The following is an 11875-nucleotide window of genomic DNA, read 5'->3' as shown; positions in this document are numbered from 1 at the left end:
ACTAAATAAATTTAGTTCAATCGAGTCGCTTCCTGGTGACAATAATGAATATAGCTCACTCCGTCACTCAACAATTGGTCAATTAGGCCATTTGATTGGCCGTTGAATATTAAAGTCTATTTGCTGAGTGCTGAAGTTCAGATAACCTTGTATCTGTGTATACAAATTATACTGAAATAAGACCAGTGACTTCAAATTGATAGGGATAACCCTAGCAATTTTATTTTTTTGGGTTTGATTCGTAGGTTTGAAAGGTAGCTAGCCATGGCTTTGACAGACAGTTTTGGTTTGTCGTTAAATGTTGTTGGCATAAAATAATGGTAATTGGAAAAGCGTACAATTCAATCACTTGAGTCAGTTGTTGAATGTTACATTACAGCCTCTATATAGGAGCCAGTTTTGTAGGTTTGTGATCATCACACATCGAAATCAGGAGGAATAAGTTCTCCTTTCAAATTTCAATTAATAGCTTTTGCCCTTTGGCTTCATTGTTGTGCTGTGGAGCTCTTTCTCCCTTTCTCCTCTGTTGTGGTTTTTGGCATTGTAAAGAGGTAGCCACTTAGCCATGGGACCTGGCGGACCAGGTGGTGGTGGTGGTGGTCCTGGTGGACCGGGAGGACCTGGTTGGGGTCCTGGACCGGGTGGACCGGGAGGTTGGGGTCCTGGACCTGGCGGACCAGGTGGACCGGGTTGGGGTCCTGGACCTGGCTTTGGTGGACCGGGTTGGGGTCCTGGCTTTGGTGGACCGGGTTTCTTTGGACCTGGTGGTTTTTTTGGTGGTTTTGCTAATGGTTTATGCAGCCTCGTATCTTCATGGTGAGTAATAATAACGTGAAGCAATTTATTTTATTTTTAAATGGATGCATAACGTGAAGCTATTATTTTATTTCTGTAGAAACCCCTATGATAATATGCACATTCATTAATTATTTTCATCTTGGAGCTGATTCTAAATTATAATTTAATTCCTCTTAACGGGGGATATGCAGCTTCTACTGCTTGTGCTGTTGTTGGTTGTTCCAAGATTGCTTCGGTGGTCCACGAGGCCCAGGTGGGCCACCACCTCCTTTCTGATAACAGATTTATCTTTCTCACCTATGTTGCCTGCACTGCTATGTGGATCAGTAAAGTTGAAGTCCATGTCCATTGTTCATTTTGGTGGTTCCTTCATTTCTACCTTTGTTTCTTAAACTAGGAAGGCACTTCTTTTTAACCATATGTAACGTGAGGCTATTGTCATTATATGTCTTACTTATAATAAATCTACATTTTCATTACTATTTACAGTATCTTGAACAATGATCATGATTTTAAGTCAATGTTTTGATTATTCAGGAAAATCATATTACAAAAAATAAAAAATTCCTTTTCTTTCCATCATGTTAATCAATGCTTTGTGAACAACGGATAGATTTCTGTCTTTTGATATCAATTTCACTTTTTGATAGTATATAATTATCAATGCACCATGTAGATTTCTGTCTTTTCCTTTATCCCAGTGCGCAGATATTATAATTATCAATGCATTTTCCAAAAACATTGAGAAAGGAACGAAACATCGTACCTTTTCGTAGAATGACTTGGTTCCGGATAGTGAGTGCGAATAAGAAAAAAAAAAGTTATAATAAAATCATAATTGAAAAAACATGAATGAAGAAGAAGAAATTAAGACGAAAGCAAACTGTTATATAATTACACACATAAAACAACTCCAAATCTTCGTCTGTTACAATTTTAGCTAGGACCAACTTACGATCTTAATTAGAGTTCAATTATAATTACTTATATAATTATATATAATAAATAATATTTATTGAAATGTAACTGAGGCTCATGCCCTTCTTAACGGCTAATATGTTTCAATGTAGATATTGTCATTTGCTTTCACATTGAGTGATAAGAAAGAAATTGGGATTAAACTCGAAAGTTATAACAGAGTTGGTTTTACTAGTTAAACAAAAAGCGGGAAAGATGTAAAACAATTACAATTCGTCACCACCCACATAAGATGCAAAATCATATCAAAAGCAGAATTATTAAACTCGGATTTATGATCGACTTGGTTGAATGGATAAACCATGTAAATTTAATTAATAAAAAAATATTTTGAATAAAATAATATGATTTAAAGTTTCTAAAATTACTTTAGGGTGGTGTTTGGCAAGCCTCTTTTTCCAATTTTCCTTGGCATGTGGCGTGTGGATTCCAAAAAAGACATGTTTGGTTAGATGGATTCAGATAAAAAACTAGTGATCCAAAATGCATGGGTTTTGAGAAATTGTTAGGAAAAAGACGCTTTGTCCACTGTTTGGAAAGCTGTTTCGTATGTGGTTTTTTGAAAAACCACGGCTAAAGCAAATTTTGTGTAACCAATATACCCTTGTGGTTTTTTAAAATCAGAGTTATTTTAGTAATTTAACATTGTTTTCCCATCTATATCTCACCTCCAACCAAACATACATACCCTAAAATTTACCTAGTAATTTAACTTTATTTTGTGTAACCAATATTAAATAAAGTTATCTAAACTAATTTTTAGAAATTTTAAACCCAATAATATATAACATGATATTATAAAGATAAAAAATATTACTACTACCCTTAAAGTAGGGGTCCAAACTATACACACAGCTTTATCCATCACTTCCTTCAATCTTTCCTTTGTTGTCATTTATCCGTTAGAACTTTTTCATTAATTCACAAAACGAGTTTTTGTTAAGGCTTGCTCTTTAAGCAAGTGTTAAGGAAAAAAAGAATTCGGCTTATCTAAATTAACATAAGTTAATTTAATAGTTGAATTTTATTTTTATTTTTCGAGTGAATTAAATTTTTAAATGAATAAAAATAACTATTTAAAAATATTAAGTACTTAATAATTAATTAGAAAAAAGGTAGATTAATTACCGGATGAACAAGTTTCTCCAAATACAATTCCAAGATTGAAAATGAAAGTAACGTGAATGACAATTTCAATTACGAATCTGACCGTTGTATCAAAATCTTTTCTATTAGCAAGTGTGCACGCTCCATCGCGTTTCTAATCAATGATCCATTACACATGGTCACATGACTCACATCCATGTAATTTTGAATATTTATTATACATGATATGATGATCTTATTAGTTATTAATTTGGACTAAATGTCAAATCATTTTCTTAATTATGATATCATGATCTAATCATAGTTTTGATTTGAACATCCTGTCAATTTTATTTTTTTTAAAAAGGGGGTTTTAACCTGTTAGTTTCAACTTTCAAGTAGTGAAAATTCTGATTTGAATTCAACTCAATGTACCAACTAACGTTAAGGGGGTGTTTGGTATGCAGCAATTTTTTTTTTCCAATGGAAAGTGTGGTATGGAAAAGTAGTTTGCTGTGTTTGGTAGGGGGGAGAAAAGTTTGTCCATTGGAAACTTAATTTGCGGTGAAGGTGTTTGCCACCATTTTACGTTGATGAAGTTTGCCATTGAAATTGTGGAATAAGCAATTGCCAACGCGGGGGGAAAATGGGTCCAAGTTTTTAAGACCAAAACACCCTTAGCCCTAGATATAAAGAGAGGGGTGAGAGAAAATTTAATCACAAGTATCCTTTCATCCACAATCGTTTTGCTGTGAAGCTGTTGCCTCTCCACCGTGTTGCTGGTAGGTTTTGGAATCACATGTAATTTCTTTTCTAACTAACAGTTGAATGTTCATCGATTATTGTTAACCTTCTTTATCATTTCATAGATTTGACGAAGACAAAAACTTGAAGAGGTCGGACTTCACAGGCCGAAAAAAATACTTCAAACTTGTTTGATTCAGGTACGCTGTGTTCGTTGTGGTCCATAAGTACGAAGGTTGGATTTTTGCCGTGAAATGTGTTGTCATGAAGCATTTACTTTACCTAAATGCTAACATTTTGTTGTTTTTCTTTCACTTGTCGTTTGATTTTGAACATTGGACCTATTTTCCCTTTTTTCAGTTGCTCGAAAAGTTCCCATGAAGCAATGTTATCTGTTAACTTATAACTTTTACAGCATTTCATTACAATTGTCATACATAAAAGTCGAAATATTTCTTCATTTTTTGTGTTTTTGATTTTATTTTTCGACCGAGTTCATTACAAATGTGAAAAATTTACTTTTTTGGGTTGTGTTGGATCTATAAACAATTGTCATTTATTCCACAAACAATGTGGGGTACCTTGTTTTTGTGAAACTATGAACAAAAGAGAGATGGGCTTGTGTCTTGAAGAAGCATGAGTGGATGTTGTTGTTGTAAAATTATTAGTACAACTTCTTTTTTGATTCCTCTAGGACTGGTGTGTATGAATTAGTATGCATCTTTTGGCTATTTTGCTAATTCTCTAGATTCACAGATAAGGTTTTGGCATATCCTTAAATGGCCAATTTTTTTTTTTTGAATTGTTTTATCTTTTTCCATATTTTTTCCAGCATGTGTTTAATGTTCTTCTAATCCACTTGTCAATTGTATATATATAACAATATACCTCGAATTAAATTTACAAAATAAGGTATAAAATAGGATCTTGTCCTTTGAGTTGTTATGTACAATTATATTTCAAATAGGAATAAAATTTATACAGAATTAGTGAACAATGTCTCGCAATGGCAAACCACAATTGATATTACAAAGCGGAGTCCTTTTTAGGTAAATCAATACTGAATGTAGTCATTCTGTATGCCACTGTCCTTTTCGTTATTCTCGTGCTTTGCTATGAGCAATGAGTGGGCATCACGCAAAATTTATTAATATTAATCTTTATAGCTTGCAGAAACCGAAACTCCCACTGACAAACATGAATGGAATGGAGTGCAGTCTCATTGTTGTACTCATATGTTACTTGGAGTCTTTGAATGAACTTACAATGATGTTTATTACTATACTTGCTTTATTATTAGCTGATCTCGAAAAAAGAAGAAATGCTAGGAAAAGAGTCACCTGGAATTGTTATAGAAGGGCGAATTTAAGGACTATATATTTCCATAGAATAGTTTACATTAGTGAAACGGCTTGTATTGAGAATACCAGGATGGATAGGAGATCCTTCATTAGGTTGTGTGAATTACTTAAAGTTGTTGGGGGCCTTGAACCAACGAAGCACATGAGTGTGGAAGAGCTCGTTGCAATATTTCTACACATTCTGGCTCATGATGTTAAGAATAGGATCATTAAAAGACAATTCTTACGGTCGGGTGAAACTATTAGTAGACAGTTCGCCAAGGTTTTGCAGGCTGTGCTACGGTGCCATACGGTTTTACTTAAGAGACCTGAGCCAGTCCCTGAAAATTCAACCGATGAAAGGTGGAAATGGTTCAAGGTAACTTCTTACTTACACTCTTTTGCTGTATTTACAAATTAGTTGAAGATGTTAATTATTATTTATGTCATTTTCATTATTATTTTCCTGTTTACGAATTACAGAATTGCCTAGGAGCGTTAGATGGGACATACATCAAGGTGAATCCGTTGCAAGTTGATAAGCCAAGGTATCGGACAAGGAAGGGTGAGGTAGCAACAAATGTTTTAGGCGTATGTTCTCAAGATTGTCAATTTATTTATGTATTACCTGGATGGGAGGGATCAGCAGCAGATTCAAGGATCCTAAGAGATGCTATATCCCGTTCGAATGGATTGAGGGTGCCAAAAGGTATTTCATTTTAAACGTTACTTTCCATTTAACAATTTTTCAAATTGTAAAATAGACATGGGAATTGTTTATAACAAATATTTCTTCATTACATGTGTAGGTTATTATTATTTATGTGATGCTGGTTACATGAACGGGGAAGGCTTCCTTACACCATACAGAGGGCAAAGATATCATCTTAGTGAGTGGAGGCAAGGGGCGCAACCAACAACTCCACAAGAATTTTACAACATGAAACATAGCTCTGCTAGGAATGTAATCGAACGATGTTTTGGATTGTTGAAGGGGCGTTGGGCCATTTTAAGGGGAAAATCTTTTTATCCAGTTAAAACTCAGTGTAGGATTATAACTGCATGTTGCTTGCTTCACAATCACATACGACAAGAAATGGCAGTTGATCCCTTAGAAGATGATGCAGTGGAAACTCAAATGACCCATAATGAATTTGCGGAGAACGCTATGATCACTCATGTTGAGTCATCTAATGCTTGGACACTTATGAGGGATGAGATGGCACATCAGATGTTTAACACGTGGAGGGGACATGATTGATTTGGATTTATATGTTATGATCGTTGTGTGTGGCTGTTATTGCATTATGTTATGTATTATTTTATATTAAAATACATGAATTATAAACGTATGTTTTGTGTAATATTAACTCTTATTAGACTATTTATGACATTATGTTTGTGTACTAATCTATTTGGTTCCATGTTTGTGATATGATTACATGATGATATTGTCTGTTGTGGTCATTTCCAATGCCATATATAAATTTGTTGCATTCTATAGATGGCGGGTGACAGTCAACAATCGAAGAAACGAATTAATCACACCTGGACAACACAAGAGGATAAAGCACTTGTGGAGTGCCTTCTTGAAATTGGTTTAGCCTGGAAGGGAGATAATGGCTTTAAGCCAGGATTTGCAAATCAATTAGAAAAGATGATGGACGACAAGATCCCCGGATGTTCACTGAAAGCATCCCCTCATATAACTTCCCGGATTAAACATCTTAAGAAGCACTATAATGCAATCTGTGAAATGAGAGGGCCTAATGGTGGGAGCGGTTTCGGTTGGAACGACAAAGACAAGATGATTAACGTGGAAAAACATATTTATGATGACTGGATTAAGGTAAATTAAGTTTATTAAATTATGTCTTCAATTGTTGCTATATGATTATATTTTTTGGACTTCATGGTTGTACTAATTTGTACCTTATCAGACCCACCCCAGTGCCAAAGGGCTTTTTAAAAAGCCATTCCCATTCTTTGATGAATTAGCACCAATCTTCGGGAAAGAGGTTGCAACTGGAGAAGGGGCAGAGGGACCTGAAGATGCTGTTCAACAGATGGAAAAAGAGGCTGCTATTTATGATGAGAGTGGGAATTTGGCAGATGATTTCTTTGAACAAATGCTGGACCCTACACAGAGTCAGAATTACTGTCCAATGCCTGAGCCTACAACTGAAGAGGGACCTGAAGTACATTCACCTGTGTCAGTAACTGTAGCAAAAAAGGGTAAGAAACGTGCAAGGAGTGAGGATGCTGTCATTAACGTGGTCTCTGAAGCAATGGACAAGCTTACCCAGTCACACTCAAAAACAGCTGACAAAATAGATAACTTGGTTGGCTGTTTTAAACATAAGGCAGAGGATAGGGAGATGAGAAGGTCAATTCTGGAAGAATTAAAACAGATTGAAGGATTAAATGCTTCTCAAAGGGTGAAGGTTGCAATGATCATGGGTAGAGATAGCAAACTGACTGATGTTTTCATGAGTGGAGGTTATGAGGAGAGAATCTTAGTGGTGGCATCGCTGTTGGAAACCGCTCGGTAGAACGAGCACAACTTTTTTTGGGAACCCATTGTAGGTACATGGGTGTTTGTGGAAAAAATATATTTTGGTGTGACATCTTTCAGCTGTACATTTGAAGATATCCTTTCTTACATATTGTGGCAGTCTACGTCTTCAGGGATCCTTTGGCGCATGTATATCATGCCTTCACACTATGCTGCAAGTTGGTTGATAAGCTGACAATTTTAGGAAGCCTGTGAAGAAACATAGGGTTTTTATGGTGACTAATTATGGGAATTAGGGGATAACATGTACAAGCATGTCTATATTTTTATTTTAATGTTTATGTTAATATCTTTTTGGTGTGTTATAGTTAGTTAACTATGTGTCTGCCAAGTTGGTGTCATCTTAGGCCTTACAGTGGCACAAACTTATCAGTCATTGTAGAATGCAGCCAACTAACACTGTCAGCTAAATGCATCTGCAAAAATCCAACCGATGGTATGTATTCTACGTCTCTACTGTGTATAAAAATGATGATGTTACATTACAGCATCGTTAGACTAGTGTATGTGACCTTGATGGTGGAATTCCTGGTAACAACAGTCAATTTAACCTTTTTCATAGTATATTGCCATTACTGTTTGTTTCAGAATTTAGAAGGAGAATTTGGATTTTTGGCCTCTTGTGTGTTGACAATGCATGAACCCCTACACGAAAGGTAACTATTTATTAATGTTTTTCTGTGATTTAATTGATCACCTAACACTGCTTATAAGAACCATAGGTGTGGGAACCATTTTTATGTTTTGTTGCTAACATATTTTCCATATTTGGTTTAGTTAATGGCATATGCTCATTCTTGGATGGGAGACTATTCTGTGTTCGTTGCAGACAACAAGAACTTACCTTATAATTTGGTTGGTGTGGCTACAATCAATATGTCAATGAAGGCTTACCATGATGACAGTTGCTTCTCTGCTTATCTCACAACTACACTTGGTTATATAAGACTATATATATAAGTAGTTTTCTATGACTATTCCACGCTGTCAAAATGTAATTTATGTACTTTATTAGCTCCCTAATGTACGTTTGTTCAAGAACAGGAATATAAGACTTCCATGTCTTGTAAGTTACTGTGAAGTAATTCAATCTAAGTTGTATGTGGAGGTTATTTATTTGTGGAGGTCATTTTCCCATTCTTTCTTATTTTCATTAAGCTTAGCCATCTATGAGTAGCAATAATATACGGCTCCATGCTTGCATAAGTCCTTAACCTGCATATTACAAATGGCCATCGTTTCTTGCTCTCAGCCAAATGTAAGAAAATGCACAATTTCTTCTGAATAAGTCATTCATGAATCTGAATTTGCTCAAATAAACTGACTGAATCTAACCAATTATGATATAGTTTGGGATTTACATGATCAGTTGTCTTACGAATGATTTACCAATCCTTCACACGTAAATGTGACTTGGGGTGTAATATTGCCATTACTGTGAGGTATCACCATGTTTAAGGAAAGCAGCTCCATGCTCATCGAGATCTCTTGCCAACTTGTCATATAACTTGGATCTTGTCTCCGTGTTTAAATTATGTCTTCAATCTAGACAGCCCCTTTTTAAATTACCATCAAACTCGCATATATCTCCACCCAAGAACAAATTTTGAATAAAAACCACAGCTAAGGGAACAACTTTGCATAGAATTATTACACAAGCCAACAAATACACTGAAAAATTCAAAATTGTCTATTAAAAATTGACTCAGTGAGTAGAGGAGAGCAATTTTTAGGCTCGGGACCCCTAAGTAGTTTTTTTGGGAGGTCCTTCAATCTTGATGATAGCGTAAAAATGGAAAAGACAAAAATATAAGAAAAGACATAGATATGCTATATTATCCATTAAAAAGGGATCTAATCAGAATCATCTTCACCATTAAATGCAGGAGAAAAGCAACACAGACTCTTACCTTTCACACAATGAAAGGGAAATACATTGACATGAACAAAGACTATTCTCAAAAAATACTCAAATGAACAAGTTACTGCAACTACAGACTCCAATGGAAATAAAGGATACAAACAAGTGAATTATTATAGACACCTTTACTACTACAAGTATTTCCTCTTCTCAAATTCTCAGACTCCTACTATTCCCCACAAAACAAACCCGTTTGCAAAGAACTCCTCTACCCCTCCCAACTTCGTGAATAATCTTCCATACCCCTTTTGCTTGCTTTCTTTCCCTATAGCTAACTTCAGTCACGTTGGGGTGCACCATCTTCAACTCTCCTTCTTGTTGACCTGCATGGGAAAGGTTCCAGTGGCCCATCAGATTCAGAAGGATATACAGAAACAAATTCCCAAACATTAAAATTCCACGCAACTTTTGCAAGGGCTTTTTTTGCAACATTGAAAACTGATTGAATTAAAAAAAAGGTTCAACTCTCAAATATAAAATTCAGCCACCCATGAAACCCATCTAATGAATAAAAACTGGTTGAATTTTATAGATAACACGGATTACAAATTGTCAAATATCAGAATAAAAGGTGAAGAGTAAAAACTCCCAAACATTATTGAAGCTAATAAAGGGTCATATGTAATGTCCATGAAGCCCAATAATATGTGTTAGTGACATGCCAGGGATTTTAATTGTTAACAGGCTTATATTTATGATGAGAATCCAAAAGTTGTTTTTCAATTATCTAATAACAGATACAAGAGAACTTTCGTTGCCTCCACCATTAGCAGTGAGCACCCAGAAATACAAAAAATATCAAACGTTTATCAGAGGACTCAAAAAAACTTAACTGCAAGTCTTCAGTTCATTCTAGAGCAACAGAGTAGATTAAGCAAATAAGTCATTCAGCCTATGACTGTAACATTGTCACGCACGAAAAAACAAAAAAGGTTGAACTATTTGCATAATCAAGTTTATAAAATATGCATATTAGTTTCCAAAATATGGGTAGCAAAAGCTGAGAACAATAACATGAGAGATAATTCCCCTATTAGAAGGAGAATATTGTTACATATATATGGTCCCACTATAACCATGAGTTTAGGTCTCTTTCCCATGCTCTGTTTTCAGGCAATATCACTTAATTAGAAGTGATCATTATACAATAATAACTTCTAATAAAACTACGTAACTTGATCCTCCAGGATTAGAGATATCACTTATGAAAATAGGGAGACAAAACAAGTAATCAGAACTAAATACTCACTGGGGTCAAACTTCCATGGGGAAAGCTCAAGTAATACCATGCAGAAAGCAAATACAAAGGTTGAAAGTAATTCCATGCGCTGGCAGAGCCACTCAATAGCTCCAAGATTGCAGAAGAATATCATCAAGGGCATACAAGTGACACCTATGCATAACAGGGCATACAAGTTTAGTACTAAACTAACATACAATATAATCAAGGGTAAGTAGGAATTCTATGCTAACATGGTTTATATTTTTCACTCCAATTTAAAATTTAACAACTTACATCACAACAGCTACATCCCCAGTTAATTTCAGAAAAAATACTTGAAACTGATGCCATCTACATCCATTATAAATTACAAACACATAAGATATCCATCCAAGTATTGGTAGCCACAACTTGTTCTCATCTATGCATGTGAATGACGGACTACGTCAGTCGAAAGACATCAGCTACAAATACTATTACATATGCCAATACCAACTTCAAGTTATTACTTTCATAGTTCTTAGCACACAACTGTACATAAAAATTTACATTCAAGTCGTTAAGGACATGGTACATATTACACAAACAAAAAGACCACAAAACCTTCACACTAACAAAAAAGTTTCTACTGACCTTACAACTTGGGTAGTTACTGCCTAAAATACAAATCAACAAGCATTTTTCGTTGTAGACATCACAATCCCAAATACTGACCTACACTAAATAACCTCCACTAATCATCTATGTTTTTGTAGTGATTAAGTCCCAACCGAGAAAAGAACCTTGGTAATGCAAACTTAAAACTCTTAAATACCCCAAAAGAAAGACTAATAAATAATGCAGTACGGTTCATTCTCATTTGAATTCAACAAACCGGACTTATGAACATCATGGTTCAGCAAAAAGAAGAAACATGTAAGTACCTTAAATCAAACTCTGCAGGTGATCCAGTTTCTTTTGGTACTCGTTTAACTTGTCCTGGGGGATACAAATTCAATAACTTTAAGCAACATGCATCACCGAAGGTTGAAACTTGAATGAGAAACATGTCATGCAACAGAATTTAAAGAAACTTACAAGCTCCGATTTGACAAAATGGTCATTTGGGTTAATCCATCTGCACCTCAACTTCATTGAAGACCAACAAAAAAAAGAAAAAAAAGAACTATTAAATCCAATTAAATAATCTAATAATGTTCTTAGCATGTAAG

General features: G+C 35.0%; 3 protein-coding genes across 3 annotated transcripts; all 3 read left to right on the top strand.

Annotated features, from left to right (window-relative positions):
* The first annotated feature begins 343 nt into the window (after nt 1-343).
* Nucleotides 344-1331, top strand: LOC133312257 (glycine-rich cell wall structural protein-like). The gene is made up of 2 exons (XM_061513436.1): nt 344-816; nt 990-1331. Exons 1-2 carry the CDS (start codon nt 566-568, stop codon nt 1072-1074), a joined length of 336 nt encoding a protein of 111 aa, XP_061369420.1. The 5' UTR covers nt 344-565; the 3' UTR covers nt 1075-1331.
* Nucleotides 1332-5037: 3706 nt separating this feature from the next.
* On the top strand, nt 5038-6207 carry LOC133312228 (protein ALP1-like). The gene is made up of 3 exons (XM_061513405.1): nt 5038-5325; nt 5430-5655; nt 5756-6207. The coding sequence occupies exons 1-3, from the start codon at nt 5038-5040 to the stop codon at nt 6205-6207; spliced, it is 966 nt and encodes a 321-aa protein (XP_061369389.1).
* A 243-nt stretch (nt 6208-6450) lies between these two features.
* Nucleotides 6451-7498, top strand: LOC133312227 (uncharacterized). The gene is made up of 2 exons (XM_061513403.1): nt 6451-6795; nt 6887-7498. Exons 1-2 carry the CDS (start codon nt 6451-6453, stop codon nt 7496-7498), a joined length of 957 nt encoding a protein of 318 aa, XP_061369387.1.
* Nucleotides 7499-11875: the final 4377 nt, after the last annotated feature.

The sequence above is a fragment of the Gastrolobium bilobum genome, unplaced genomic scaffold, assembly GCF_033153095.1.
Source record: "Gastrolobium bilobum isolate Gb01-03AN ecotype WA unplaced genomic scaffold, APGP_CSIRO_Gbil_v1 utg6685, whole genome shotgun sequence".
Lineage (NCBI taxonomy): Eukaryota > Viridiplantae > Streptophyta > Magnoliopsida > Fabales > Fabaceae > Gastrolobium > Gastrolobium bilobum.
The sequence above is the reverse complement of the archived record's forward strand: the minus strand, read 5'-3'. Positions and strand labels throughout refer to the sequence as shown.